Source organism: Dendrobates tinctorius, unplaced genomic scaffold (assembly GCF_039654945.1).
Source record: "Dendrobates tinctorius isolate UK_male_01 unplaced genomic scaffold, ASM3965494v1 ptg000250l, whole genome shotgun sequence".
Lineage (NCBI taxonomy): Eukaryota > Metazoa > Chordata > Amphibia > Anura > Dendrobatidae > Dendrobates > Dendrobates tinctorius.
The window spans coordinates 39,668,571-39,684,687 of NW_027361917.1; the positions used below are offsets into that span (position 1 = coordinate 39,668,571).

General features: G+C 41.1%; 1 protein-coding gene across 7 annotated transcripts in view; it reads right to left on the minus strand.

Annotated features, from left to right (window-relative positions):
* The window catches only part of UTRN (utrophin), an 897,027-nt gene that overhangs the window by 67,451 nt on the left and 813,459 nt on the right, over nucleotides 1-16,117 (minus strand). For 5 of the 7 annotated variants that reach the window (XM_073557628.1, XM_073557625.1, XM_073557626.1 and 2 more), the window contains 3 exons: nucleotides 15,700-15,836; nucleotides 5,620-5,658; nucleotides 5,421-5,486 (listed from right to left, as the gene is read on the minus strand). In XM_073557628.1, the coding sequence (XP_073413729.1) occupies nucleotides 5,421-5,486; nucleotides 5,620-5,658; nucleotides 15,700-15,836 (242 nt within the window). The remainder of the gene's footprint in view (nucleotides 1-5,420; nucleotides 5,487-5,619; nucleotides 5,659-15,699; nucleotides 15,837-16,117) is intronic. The other 2 variants (XM_073557627.1, XM_073557629.1) reach the window with 1 other exon arrangement.

Below are 16,117 nucleotides of genomic sequence, written 5' to 3' on the forward strand. Positions count from 1 at the left end.
GGCAGGAGGTTTTGAGCCTGCGTCATCGTCTGGCTCCACAAGGCCTCGAAGGCTCCCTTTTCTGGGAGTAGGTAAACCGCTTTTAAAGCCGGAGCTTCAGGAACAGGTTTTGGCTTACATTGCTGACACAGCCTCCAGCTCTATCGCCTCCTCTTCTGAACTTTCAAAAAATAAAAGCACTGAGTCGTCATTGGAGGCTCATGATCAGGAACCACACCTTTCCTTGTGTCCTTCACCCCTACCAAAAGTAAAGGATGCGGCAGGCCACACTACAGATTACTCCATGGAGCTCTTTTCACATACCATGCCTGGGTTATCAAGTCAAATTGTGAATTACCCAGTCCAAGAAGAATCTGACATGGAGTGCACTGATGCAGAGCCACTGCTAGATTTATCTGCTGGTACATTCACTCAGAGCACTACGTTGTCCTCACAGTGTACTGAGCCAGAATCTGACCCTGATGAAACTCAGGTGCCCCTTCCCGCATACTATACCACCTTACATGGTGACACAGAGGAAGGTGCACATGACATTGAAGAGGAGGTGATGGATGACCCAGTTGATGACCCAGATTGGCATCAATTGGGGGAAGAGGGTGCCGCTGCCAATAGCTCAGAAGAGGAGGAGGAGCATCCGCAGCAGGCATCGACATCGCAACAGCTGTTATCTGGCAGGCCCGGAGCAGTTCAAAAACGGGTTACAAAAACCAAAAGGGTTGCAGGACAGCTAGGCCAGACGGTCAAATTAGCACAGCGTGCAAGGCCTCAAAATGTCTTCCATAGTAGGAAGAGTGCAGTGTGGCACTTTTTTGAACAAAATCCTAATGATCAGGCAAAGGTTATCTGTAAGAAGTGCGCAAAGACCTTTGGCCAAGGGGAAAATCTGAAAAATTTGAATACCAGTTGCATGCTTAGACATTTAACCACCATGCACTTGGCTCACACCTTGAACCTGGTGGTGCAGTGCTTCCTCAATAATTATACGGAGTTAACAGGCCTGCTCCAGAAGGTCCGAAGACTGTGCTCGCACATCCGCTGGTCGCCCGTACACTCCAGTCGTATGCAAAAGCTGCAGCGATTGCTCCAACTTCCCAAGCACCGCCTAATTATCGACGTTGAAACAAGGTGGAACTCCACCCTGCACATGGTTGAGAGGCTGTGCGAACAGAGGCAGGCTGTAATGCATTTGTGGGAGGATACACGGCCAGGCACTTTGAGGGCAGACATGGAGTTGTCGGGTGTGCAGTGGTCGAAGCTGAAAGACCTCTGTAAAGTCCTTCAGTGTTTTGAGGAATGCACATGACTGGTAAGTGCAGACGACGCCATCATAAGCATGAGCATCCCACTTATGCGTCTGCTCATGCAAACTTTGACACACATTAAGGAGCAGGCGTCTGCAGCCGAGGAGGATGAGGAAGAGGAGTAAGGAAGCCTTGATGACAGTCAGCCATTGTCTGCTCTGGGACCTCTCCTGGACGAGGTGGAGGAAGAAGAGGAGCAGGATGCTGATGGGGATGATTATTTAGGGGAGGAGGATGCTTCTCGTGGGGCAAGAGAAAATGTTGGCGTGGCAAGGTCTGGTACAGGGTTTGTGCGTGACTGGAGGGATGTGGATTTGCCAGAAAGTGCTCCTCCACCCAGCACTCGCAGTGCATCATTGACACCTGGAACATTGGCCCACATGTCAGATTATGCCTTGCAGATCCTAAAAAGAGACCCCCGCATTGCCAAAATGATGAACGATGACGACTACTGGTTGGCCAGCATCCTGGATCCACGCTATATAGGAAAATTCCAAAACATCATGCCACAGCAGAACCTAGAGCTAATATTGGCTAACAAGCAACTCTGGTAAACCGTTTGTTTGAGGCATTCCCTGCACACAGCAGTGGTGATGGTTCTCCAATGAGCCGTAGGGGGCAACATGGAAGAGGTGTTCATGGTGCACACATCAGAAGTGGCGTTGGAGACAAGGGTTTCATGACCATGTTGTGGACTGATTTTTCAAGTCCCGCTCACACGACTGGTAATACTGCATCGATTGAAATTGACAGGTGCCAGCAGTTGTCAACTATGGTTATAAACTACTTCTCGTCCCATATCGATGTTCTCCCTCACTGGTCATTCCCCTTTGACTATTGGGCCTCTAAACTGGATGCCTGGCCTGAATTGGCACAATATGCCTTACAGGAGCTCGCTTGCCCTGCTGCTAGCGTGCTATCGGAAAGAGTCTTCAGTGCTGCTGGCTCAATCCTGACAGAAAAAATGACCCATCTGTCGACCCAAAATGTTGATGATCTAACCTTCATTAAAATGAACCATGCATGGGTTTCAAAGGATTTTGTCCCACCTTCCCCTGATGACACATAGGTCGCCAGAAAAATGGCTCGCTTTTGTCCTCCTCTTCCTCGGACTTCTCCAATTCCTCCATTTGCAGCTGCTGAATGTCCAACATCAACATATGCCATTTTTTAAACCTCCCTAACTGGCTGCCTCCCCCCCCCATGGCCAGGGTCACCACCTAGCGCACACAACCGTGCGAATGCCATTGCCCTAGACAGGTGGGTGGGCCGACTCTTGGGCGCCGGCACAGGGTCCCTCATAGTGCAATCAAGTGTCTCTGACGGTGGGGGTGCACACCCGCCGTCAGACGCACCGGCATACTATGAGAGGCCCAGTGCCAGTACCGACGCCCACGAGTGGCCCCCCTTGCTTGGGCAGGGCCCCAGCATTTGCAATATTTACCTCTCCCTGCTCCTCCGCTGTGTAGTCTTGGCTGTCAAATCCTTCCCTGGGACTGCCACTACAAATTTGGTGAACTGATAGATGATGGTTAAGACGTAGCTATGCCCTGTCCTGCTACCCGGGCTCTAGCTTCAGATGATCAATGGCTTCCATTTCTTATGGACGTCGACTCACAATGAGATGCAGTGGTGGTTTATCATCAGCTTTCACAGTTTTCCTACTCACAGAGGTGTGACATTCCTGCCCACATTTTTAAATGTGCCCTCTCATGCCAATCCAATAGCATCGCCTACAGCCTGTGGCTTCTGTCTTTTGCACTCCAAAGTTACCTGACAGATCATGATAGGCAGTGAGGACCATGTCTACATCTCTGCCTGTGTTCAAAATTTGATGGAGATGAGTAACGGTGATGGGATCAACGGTATTGCGATACAGCAACCCTTTCTTCACAAAGAACTGTTTTCGCTGTCTCCACACACTAAGTAATTGAGGGTCAGCATCGCCTCTGAGAATTCTCCCAGGAGTTTTTCCCGTGATTAGTAATTCCTAAATTTCTGCAATCACTCGACTTTATGTCTGTACTTTTATCCATCTCGTTTCCTCTTGCGGAGAGTCTGGACTGTCTTACTGAGACAGAAATATATATGAAGATTTAAAAATACCCCAACAGTGTATACTGGTGTACGCTTCAAAAACATTTCCTTTTTTCTACTTTTTAGATTGTTGTCTAATCCATACTGAGGCTGTGAGTGTCTTTATCGGACTCCGGAAATAAACACAGAGATTTTAAATGTTTAAACTATGCTATATATACCTGCTATCCGGTGATACTGTACCCTTTCTCAACTTTCTGCAATCTTGTCAAATCCATGCTGTGCCTGAAACCGTCTGAGTCTGCCTCCTGATTACAGATGAGTGGTGTTTGAGTGAAACTGTTGGCCAAGTTCAAATTCTAGCTGTTTTGGGCGGTGTTAGATCCGTTCGTCGAACTACAACACTTTGATTAAAATTCGGCTGTTCGAGTTTCTGTTCGAGAACGTTTCGTTAAACAAAAGCGTATCTTTTTTTCACATTAATAATGGTTTTCAATGATAATAGACAGTTTTAGGGCATAGTCGCGGTGTCTGTTAGCCAGTGGTGTAGTACACCTGTGAAGGAGCTACACCGTGTGTGTTTCTAATAATTTTTTATGGCATATTGTTCTGAAAATCCTTTTGGGCCTAGTAACTGTGTCTATAACTCAGAAAAAATGTTGTAAAAGGGGGTCCCCACTTCTTAGAAACCCATGGAGAAGCCAGAGCAGAGAATGGCTCTTTGCATTACACAGTCAGTCATTGATAGAAATAAGTCCAATATAGCTTAACCCAGCTGATGGCTGGAAACGGGGGAGCCTGAACCATTAACTACACTGTAAATATTTGGCTTTTGAACTGGGACTAAAAATGTCTTCTTACAATTAGCGAAAACAAAAATATTCATACAAAAGGTATTCCATAATTGTTATTTAGCAAGCAATAGGAATCTACACCTTTAATTTTCTTTCAGGATCATTAATCATTTCTGAGGCTCTAGATGTAAATTGGATTTCAACTAAGTGTTCCTGCTTTGAAGTAAACTTCTCGAACAGTTATGACGTGATGTTCGGCAAACAAATTTCTTTCTTTTTAATAAATATGTAAATAAGTGCTGAGTTTCAGCTTTGTAGAAAACAGCAGAATATCGGCCTCTACACACTTCTGCTCAAACTGAATTGAAGATGACAATCTTGTCAGAAAAGCAAATCATATATGTACAACTAGAGATCAAACTCTTTTTCTTCTAACTTGTAAGGTTTCAAGCTTTTGAAACATTTCTGTATAATGTAAACTCTTAATGACTAATGTGCCCAAGTTAACTGCAGAATATTACAGATTATTTGCAACTAGTAAAATCCTTGGTAAGCGCAGACCGGAAATGACTGTGTATGCACTTGCTTACACACACAAACACACACGTCTACCTACTAATTTCATGTTTTCAAGTTTTTAGAGGATGGGGAATTATCCATAGGGTTGTGTATGGAGAAACTTGAAATATGGGCCAAGGGTTAGAGGTAAATGAGCTTGTTTTTGACAAAAGAAGTGTTCAAGTGTTCAGAAGCTAAGTCTATGCTCACTGGAATTAAATGTTGGTGTTACAAACCATAATGTAGGTTCCCAAAGATGAGATGATATCTATCTGTACTTTGTTGACACACAATATTTCTATTTTGTAAGTTTTGTCTATTTTTATGTGTTTTAATATCCTGTATCAATTTTATTTTGTATGTTTTTGTATATTTTTGTCTTTAATATATCAGTAAACTATATAAATGTATGTAGTCATTGTGTCTAAATCTTTTTTGTGCTCACATTTTAGAACAAACTGTAAACACATATCTTATCACCTTTAGAAGCTCTCATTGGATCTGATTTGGTTATGATTGAAGGTACAGACTGTCCCAATGATGTGTTAGAATATCTTTAAGGTTATCTTTAAAAGTATTGTATGAACCCATTCCAGAAAATGCAGTCCCTGAGATTCCGGTAGGGGAACAGACAGGAATGCATTACAAAGTTTATGTAATCAACCTTTAATTACAAGTGGAGCAACTATAATTTTCCTCTTGAAAGTATACTACTGCAACCAATGCTTACCGACTGGCATACTGCTCTATCCTGGAATGTGTGTCATCGTCAAAAAGTTCAGGGGACTGCAAAGGACTAGAAAACATAAAAAAATGCATGGATTAAATGTCCATAAAAGCATTATTAAGATAAGCTGCTGAGTATGGAATATTACATTAATGAAATAAATAGCGGGACTCAGGGAGCTCAACATAGACATTATACTCACTCAAACTGGTCAGGCCATATGCTGATGAGTGTAATAGGGCTGTAAAAGAATAAGAAGGAAACCAAGAGAGAAAAAAAAACTTTAATGCCAAAATAGTGACAGCAGAAAAAAAACAAAAAAAGCCCAAATCCTTTTTAACGCCCAAGAGAGTGATAAAGACAGAAGCTCCAGTGCAGGTTTCCTGGCAGACTGCTGCAAAGCACCGAAAACATCCTGCTATATTAATGCAGAACATTTGTGATTTTTTTGCAGTCCAAGGTAATCTCATTGAGGATAACTGCTATAATAAATCTTTTTCTTAATAAATGTGCCAGGAATTCCAATGAGGTTCAATGGAGCTTGAAGTTAGGTCAGAAGAGCCTCTTTGTGCCAGGAGATAATAGCTGTGTAGAACAATACAGAGGAAACCAGAAGTGTGTACAAGGCAATAACTGAGAATATAATTTAGGTATGTGTAAAGTTCTGATATTAAGAACCACCCTACAGTCATTGCTGAATCTCACTGTATAGATCATTGTATGCTAGTAATGGGGGAACTTGGTTTGTGTCAAACAGATCCTTATTCTGCCACTTAAACTGTTCACATACATAGAAATGAATGGGAACCTGTCATTAGGTTCATGCTGCCTGTGGTTCAGGCAGCACAACTGAAGTCAGGAATGCTTTACACCAAAAAGCTGCTGCACTTCAGAGAAAATATAGTTTGAAAAGTTGCCAGGGACTATAAAGACAGACTTGACTAGTGCAGCTACAGTTGTGGCCAAAAGTATTGACACCCCTGCAGTTTTGTCAGATAATACTCAGTTTCTTCCTTAAAAATTATTGCAAACACAAATTCTTTGTTATTATTATCTTCATTTAATTTGTCTTAAATGAAAAAACACAAAAAGAATTGTCCTAAAGCCAAATTGGATATAATTCCACACCAAACATAAAAAAGAGGGTGGACAAAAGTATTGGCATTGTTCGAAAAATCATGTGATGCTTCTCTAATTTGTGTAATTAACAGCACCTGTAACTTACCTGTGGCACCTAACAGGTGTTGGCAATAACTAAATCACACTTGCAGCCAGTTGACATGGATTAAAGTTGACTCAACCTCTGTCCTGTGTCCTTGTGTGTACCACATTGAGCATGGAGAAAAGAAAGAAGACCAAAGAACTGTCTGAGGACTTGAGAAACCAAATTGTGAGGAAGCATGAGCAATCTCAAGGCTACAAGTCCATCTCCAAAGACCTGAATGTTCCTGTGTCTACCGTGCGCAGTGTCGTCAAGAAGTTTAAAGCCCATGGCACTGTGGCTAACCTCCCTAGATGTGGACGGAAAGAAGAATTAACAAGAGATTTCAACGCAAGATTGTGCGGATGTTGGATAAAGAACCTCGACTAACATCCAAACAAGTTCAAGCTGCTTGCAGTCCGAGGGTACAACAGTGTCAACCCGTACTATCCGTCGGCATCTGAATGAAAAGGGACTGTATGGTAGGAGACCCAGGAAGACCCCACTTCTTACCCCGAGACATAAAAAAGCCAGTCTTGAGCTTGCCAAAACTTACCTGAAAAAGCCTAAAACGTTTTGGAAGAATGTTCTCTGGTCAGATGAGACAAAAGTAGAGCTTTTTGGGCAAAGGCATCAAAATAGAGTTTACAGGAGAAAAAGAGGCATTCAAAGAAAAGAACACGGTCCCTACAGTCAAACATGGCGGAGGTTCTCTGATGTTTTGGGGTTGCTTTGCTGCCTCTGGCACTGGACTGCTTGACCGTGTGCATGGCATTATGAAGTTTGAAGACTACCAACAAATTTTGCAGCATAATGTAGGGGCCAGTGTGAGAAAGCTGGGTCTCCCTCAGAGGTCATGGGTCTTCCAGCAGGACAATGACCCAAAACACACTTCAAAAAGCACTAGAAAACAGTTTGAGAAAAAGCACTGGAGACTTCTAAGGTGGCCAGCAATGAGTCCAGACCTGAATCCCATAGAACACCTGTGGAGAGATCTAAAAATAGCAGTTTGGAGAAGGCACCCTTCTAATATCAGGGACCTGGAGCAGTTTGCCAAAGAAGAATGGTCTAAAATTCCAGCAGAGCATTGTAAGAAACTCATTGATGGTTACCGGAAGCGGTTGGTCGCAGTTATTTTGGCTAAAGGTTGTGCAACCAAGTATTAGGCTGAGGGTGCCAATACCTTTGTTTGGCCCATTTTTGGAGTTTTGTGTGAAATGATCAATGTTTTGCTTTTTGCTTCATTCTCTTTTGTGTTTTTTCATTTAAGACAAATTAAATGAAGATAATAATACCAAAGAATTTGCGACTGCAATCATTTTCAGGAAGAAACTGAGTATTATCTGACAAAATTGCAGGGGTGTCAATACTTTTGGCCACAACTGTAGGTTCCTAGTTGATGACAGCTCTCTCCCATGTATTAACATAGGGAAAGATCTGACAATCAACTGGAGCGGGGTGGGGAGAAGCCGGTTGGGGGTTGCATCGGACTCTCTCTATAGTCCTTAGCTGTCATTTCAAATTATGGTTTCTCTGACACGTCACCCCTACATTTCAGAGAAACATATGCTTGGCTGTAATCATGCAGCTAGGTTCTGATTCACTTTTCCCATGCTTCGGGCAGCATGAATATAGTGACATATTCCCTTTAAATAAATAAATGAAAAATCAATATTTGTGATGATTATCATAGAAAATAAAACTTCTTTTCTATTATTTTGAAATTTACTGAAAATCCACTACCGATTCAAATCACACTTGCTTACAAACAATTTTAGTTTTTTTAATGTCCTAAATTATTTCAAATAATGGTAAAAGCATGTTTTTTCTAATGAGTTGAACAGTATAGTTTTTTGCAATAACCTTTTTTTTTTAGACTCAAAGATTTATTTGATGGATCTGTTATGATCCATTCCTGCAACCATTCACTTCAATTGGTCCTTCGGGTTTCTGTCTTTTACTGGATAGAACACAACATGCTACATTAATTTGGCTATTAAAATATTAAAAAGTAAAAAAAAACCTGAAGAAGAAAAAAAACAAGCATGAGTGGGAAGAAATGTAGAAACAGAAAATAAAACCTGAAGGATCCAAATAAAGTCAATAGGACCTGTCAGGCCTGGGTTTTATATCTTTGTAAATGGGTCAGATATGGATCTCTCAAAGTAGAAACCTTAAAGGGAACCTGTCGGCTGATACATACTGCCCAAACCGTGGACGGCGTGTATCAGTCACTGACAGTACGATCTCAGCCATGTGTGTTTGTCTATGAAAAACATGTTTTTAATAGCCGCTGGGGACCGAGCCGCGATATTGACTGGTCGTATGGACGAGTACCCGGCAGCGTCTCCCGGCCCACTCACAGAGATTGACAAGCTTCTGTCCATATGCACATGCCTGTAAGACTAATCAGTAGCACAGCTCGGTCCCCAGCGGCTTTTAAACATATATTTTCCACTGAAACGCCACAGCGTTTCATTGACAAACATACAGTCATATGTAAAAGTTTGGGCACCCCTATTAATGTTAACCTTTTTTCTTTATAACAATTTTGGTTTTTGCAACAGGTATTTCAGTTTCATATATCTAATAACTGATGGACTCAGTTATATTTCTGGATTCAAATGAGGTTTATTGTACTAACAGAAAATGTGCAATCTGCATTTAAACAAAATTTCACCAGTGCAAAAGTATGGGCACCCTTATCATTTTCTTGATTTGAACACTCCTAACTACTTTTTACTGACTTCCTGAAGCACTAAATTGGTTTTGTAACCTCATTGTGCTTTGATCTTCATAGCCAGGTGTATCAAATCATGAGAAAAGGTATTTAAAGTGGCCACTTGCAAGTAGTTCTCCTATTTGATTCTCCTATGAAGAGTAGCATCATGGGCTCCTCAAAACAACTCTCAAATGATCTGAAAACAAAGATTATTCAACATAGCTTTTCAGGGGAAGGATACAAAAAGTTGTCTCAGAGATTTAACCTGTCAGTTTCCACTGTGAGGAACATACTAAGGAAATGGAAGAACACAGGTACAGTTCTTGTTAAGCCCAGAAGTGGCAGGCCAAGAAAAATATCAGAAAGGCAGAGAAGAAGAATGGTGAGAACAGTCAAGGACTATCCACAGACCACCTCCAAAGACCTGCAGCATCATCTTGCTGCAGATGGTGTCACTGTGCATCGGTCAACAATACAGCGCACTTTGCACAAGGAGAAGCTGTATCGGAGAGTGATGCGAAAGAAGCCGTTTCTGCAAGCACGCCACAAACAGAGTCGCCTGAGGTATGCAAAAGCACATTTGGACAAGCCAGTTACATTTTGGAAGCAGGTCCTGTGGACTGATGAAACAAAGATTGAGTTGTTTGGTCATACAAAAAGGCATTATGCAAGTGCGCTGTATTGTTGACCGATGCACAGTGACACCATCTGCAGCAAGATGATGCTGCAGGTCTTTGGAGGTGGTCTGTGGATTGTCCTTGACTGTTCTCACCATTCTTCTTCTCTGCCTTTCTGATATTTTTCTTGGCCTGCCACTTCTGGGCTTAACAAGAACTGTACCTGTGTTCTTCCATTTCCTTACTATGTTCCTCACAGTGGAAACTGACAGGTTAAATCTCTGAGACAACTTTTTGTATCCTTCCCCTGAAAAGCTATGTTGAATAATCTTTGTTTTCAGATCATTTGAGAGTTGTTTTGAGGAGCCCATGATGTCACTCTTCATAGGAGAATCAAATAGGAGAACTACTTGCAAGTGGCCACTTTAAATACCTTTTCTCATGATTTGATACACCTGGCTATGAAGTTCAAAGCTCAATGAGGTTACAAAACCAATTTAGTGCTTCAGGAAGTCAGTAAAAAGTAGTTAGGAGTGTTCAAATCAAGAAAATGATAAGGGTGCCCATACTTTTGCACCGGTGAAATTTTGTTTAAATGCAGATTGCACATTTTCTGTTAGTACAATAAACCTCATTTGAATCCAGAAATATAACTGAGTCCATCAGTTATTAGATATATGAAACTGAAATACCTGTTGCAAAAACCAAAATTGTTATAAAGAAAAAAGGTTAACATTAATAGGGGTGCCCAAACTTTTACATATGACTGTACATGGCTATGATTGTACAGCTAGCGGCTGATACGTGTTGTCCACAGTTTGGAACCTGTAATACAGATTTGAATAAAAACCCTTAAAAAATAAATAAAAAAATCATCAAATAATACATCAAATTGTCGTATAAATGAGACAAATATAACATTTTAATATATTGAAAAATATGGTATTAATTAGAAATTAATTTTCTAATAAAGAAAACTAGCTTGGCCCATGCAAAATTTTCACACATTGGTCGTCGGAGGCGCAGGCAATTTCAGAAAAAGAAAGCTGGTCAAATGTAAATGTACTTCATGAGATCATGAACACAGACAAGTATTTATATAATTAATGTCAGACGACCCAGCTGCATAATTGGTATTATAGGGTGGATGCACAGTAAAAACCACCCAAACACCTGTTACCTACTCCCAATACAATTGAAAATACCAGAGAACAAGGAGTTTGCGGTAAAAAAATTACTGAAAAATATTTATTAAGGACACAATACATTATAAAAGCACACAGATATTACAAAGACATGATACATGTTTCCAGTAACGTCCCAAAGTATGGGGGTATCACCCTCAGACAAAGGTACCTAAATAGCTCATGTTTATGGATTCATAACGCCAGAATTTTAAACACCATATATAAGGGCTTCCATGACAAATGGTGCAGTACCAAGTAATAACGCTCTATATGATGCCCATAGTACAAAGTATGCATAAAAAAGTTAAAAAAGTACTTTAAAGTAAAAAAACAAGGACAGGAAGAGCTTACCAAGTGTTGAAGGGTTAAGAGAGCGGACCCCCACGCCAGATGTAGCCCCAGATGTAGCCCCTCTTAACCTTTAAACACTTGGTAAGCTCTTCCTGCCCTTGTTTACTTTAAGGCACTTTTTTATGCATACTTTGTACTATGGGCATCATATAGAGCATTATTACTTGGTACTGCACCATGTGTTATGGAAGCCCTTATACATGGTCTTTAAAATTCTGTCGTTATGAATCCATAAACATGAGCTATTTAGGTACCTTTGTCTGAGGGTGATACCCCTGTACTTTGGGACGTTCCTGGAAACATGTATCATGTCTTTGTAATATCCATGTGCTTTTATAATGAATTGTGTCTTTAATAAATATTTTTCAGTAAATTTTTTACCGCAAACTCCTTGTTCTCTGGTATTTTCAAGTATTTATATAAGTAGATTGGTAATACAATAAATTGTTTTGATAAGTAGAGGCCATTGTGTCTTTCTGCAGGTTTATGAAAATGAATGTTTTAACTGTAGTGATAAAATCGTGGATGTGTGGTTTGTTTGGTTCTTTTCTTGCTGAAGGCAGCAAGTTTACCCTTAAAATGGTGTATCATTTGTGTATGTGGGGAGAAGTAATCAGCGAAAAAGCAGTGCATGTTTACAAATGTGTTTGCATATGTGACTCACCAGTTGTGTGTGGGGCGAAGTAATCACAGAAAAAGCAGTGCGTATATACAAATGTGTTTGCATATGTGACTCAACTGCAGGGAAGTGTGCAATCCTCCAAAGTGCCTGACGTAGGCTGGGCAAGCACTTGAGCAAGCTGGAAAGACCCCAAGGAAAATGTTTGGATTTGTTTATGATGCCTGTAAGCAGCTTTGGCGTAGTGTGCTGCCACCTGCAGGTAATTTGACCTTTCAAATGGTGTATCATTTGTTTGTGTGGGTGGAGTATGAACGGAGCAAGTGTGAAATTCAATAGGCAGTGCATGTTTACAAATGTGTTTGCATTTGTGCCTCACCTGCAGTGAAGTGTGCAATCCTCCAATTTGGCTAAAATAGGATGGGCAAGCAGCTCGGCAAGCTGGAGAGCCCCCAATGCAAATGTTTGGATTTGTTTGTGATGTTTGTAAGCAGCTTTGCGGTAGTTAGTGCCACCAGCAAGTCATTTTTCCTTACTGCAGATTTCTGAAAATTAATGTTTAAGCTGTATTTTGTGATCAAATCGTGAATGTGTGGTTTGTTTGGCTATTTTCTTGCTGAAGGGGGCAAGTTTACCTTTCAAATGGTGTATCACGTGTGTGTGTGGATGCAGTATGAACGGAGATACAAAGTAATCACAAAGTAATCACCCAAAAACACTGAAATAATAGAATAGATGCTCTTAACTGAAAAATGATATTTAAATGTGTTTATCTAATATATAAAGCTGAATGTGTGTGTGTGTGTGTGTGTGTGTGTGTGTGTGTGTGTGTGTGTGTATGTTTGTATGTATGTATGTGTATATGTCCGGGATCGGCATCAGCACCGTTGCAGCTACAGCCACAAAATTTTGCAGTCACACGTCTGGACCCCGAGAGCATCATAGGCTATGTTGTGAGGCAAAATTTTAACCCCGCGCGGTCTAATTCACCAAACAATTTTGCCCCTAGGTACATAATGGGGAAAAAGTGTATGTATGTATGTGTGTATATCCGGGATTGGCACCTGCACCATCGTAGCTACAGCCACAAAATTTTGCAGTCACACGTCTGGACCCCGAGAGCGTCATAAGCTATGTTGTGAGGTGAAATTTTAACCCCGTGCGTTCCAATTCACCAAACAATTTTGCCCCTATCTACATAATGAGGAAAAAGTGAAAGGAAAAGTGTTGGAGGCAAATTGACAGCTGCCAGATGTGAACAAGGGGGACTTAAAGAATGAGAGCGATGGCGCCAAAGAGTATATACCGTACAGTTGCTAAGGTGGGGCCCTGACATGGGATACTCACCACACACGGGGATATGAACACACACACAAAATGCGCCACACACTACCATGTGCTTCAACACATATACCACCCTCAGCACACATTTCACCACACATACACCAACCTCGCCACATAAAAGTCTAAACACAAAAGTCGCCACTCAAAACTCGCCACGCTGTCCCAGAGCTGTTTAAAAGATGAAAAATGAGCTGTGATTGGTTGCTATCAGCAACAGTTTTCTTTGTAGACAGCTGTGGTAACTGAGGCCTATATTCTTATGATTTCTATGGTGTTATCATCCTTCTGTAAAGCTGGAAATAACACACAATTTATTACCGTGCCAACACAGACCAACCCTCTGACACAGACTGCAGGGTGAGCCCAGTATCACACAGGATAGGATTAGATACACAGCTCAGCAGTCAGTATCACACACGATAGGAATACATACACGGCTCAGCAGACAGTATCACACAGGATAGGATTAGATACACGGCTCAGCAGTCAGAATCACACAGGATAGGATTAGATACACGGCTGAGCAGTCAGTAACACACATGATAGGATTAGGTACATGGCTCAACAGTCAGTATCACACAGGATAGGGTTAGATACACGTCTCAGCAGATGGTATCATACAGGATAGGATTAGATACATTGCTCAGCAGTCAGTATCACACAGGGTAGGATTAGATACATGGCTCAGCAGTCAGTATCACACAGGATAGGATTAGATACACAGCTCAGCAGTCAGCATCACACAGAATAGGATTAGATACACAGCTCAGCAGTCAGTATCACACAGGATAGGAATAGATACACAGCTCAGCACACAGTATCACACAGAATAGGATTAGATACATGGCTCTGCAGTCAGTAACACACATGACAGGATTAGGTACACGGCTCAGCAGTCAGTATCACACAGGATAGGGTTAGATACACTGCTCAGCAGTCAGTATCACACAGGATAGGAATAGATACACGGCTCAGGAGACAGTATCACACAGGATAGGATTAGATACACAGCTCAGCAGTCAGTATCACACAGGATAGGATTAGATACACTGTTCAGCAGTCAGTATCACACAGGATAGGATTAGATACATGGCTGATCAGTCAGTAACACACGGTAGGATTAGATACACAGCTCAGCAAAAAGTATCACACGGGAGAGGATTAGGTACACAGATCAGCAGACATTATCACACAGGATAGGGTTAGATACACAGCTCAGAAACAGGATGTGCCAAAGGAGAGGACATTTTAATTCCGAGAATTCCACTCATTCCATCTGATTTGCTTTTTTGATTTGAAACGCCTCCAGTTTCCAGTTCAACTACTATTTGCAATGTCCATTAACAATGCTCAGGGAAAGTCCTTGAAAGTAGTAGGGATCGATTTGCAGTCTCCATGCTTTTCTCATGGTCAACTTTATGTGGTCTGTTAAAGAGTTGGAACTGCCAAAAATCTGTTCATCTTTGCACCGAAAGGAAAAACCAAAAATCTTGAATGAGTTGAAAATAAAATACTATCAATACTTGGGTAATCGTTTAGTTCATTTGTGTTTCAAATCTGTAGTGTTGAATATATGATGTGAAATGTTTTTATGTGCAATATAATCATTATAATTTGTTATAACTAACTACAGTTGGTTACTATGCCCATGCAACGCCGGGCCCTTCAGCTAGTATCAGATAAAATTAATTGTGCTATCAGTCTTTATAATCTCTATCTATAGTAAGGTAATAATTGGGGGCAGGGGGCAGAGAATACAGGCAGATTTATTACTGTCATGAAGACAGCTACTGAGAATCTTAATAGACAAAAGCTTATCTTTGTAGCTCAATTGGGAATTTATCTAGGAAGTTGGGGAAAAAAATAAGGTTAGAGGGAAAGTTTCATATCTTGAAAGTTGACTCAAGTTCTGGTTTCCATATTTTTACATCTATAAACTATATGTATACAAAATATAAAAACTAGTATCCAAAGTTTGGAATGAGAAGGAACGTTTGATTTACATTTCTGATAGGACAAGGAAATACCTTTTTTACAGTACATACATTATCCTTTCACCTTGTGAATTTCAAAACAAAACCTGAATAGTTTCTCTTCCATTTTGACCTTTTCCAGCCAAAAATTTAATGGTAGGGGCTAAATTTCATTTTTACGTACTGGTTTTACGGAACAAGAGTTGGCTGCATCGGTTTACTGGCTAACAATCGTTACCCCAAAGGCATAAGATAGCAGGTGACTTACGTCTCCATGTTATCTCCCTCAAGGACAGTCTGCACTGGTAGGTAGCCTAATCTTGGATGTTTGTCAAAGTACTTCTTGGAACGGAACTTGTTTTTCAGCACCTTTGTGAAATCTCGAACATCTTCCCCCGATGTTGTCTGCAAAGGGGAAAAAAAATAAAGAATCAAACATTTATACATAGCAGATGTAACTTTTCAGTTTATTGGCTTATTGCCTTTTTCCATTGTATCATCTGGGACCTATTGCACTAGATGGATTTGGAAGACGGATTAATTTAAATAATGAAAGTTTGGCAGGAGTTGTCCTCCATCCTAGCAGACTGACAGCCTTCCACTAAATCTGCATAATAATTAACACAGAAGTTTGACTTCTGGACAAAAAATAGAATGACAAGCTCTGGCACCAGCCCAATCTTCAG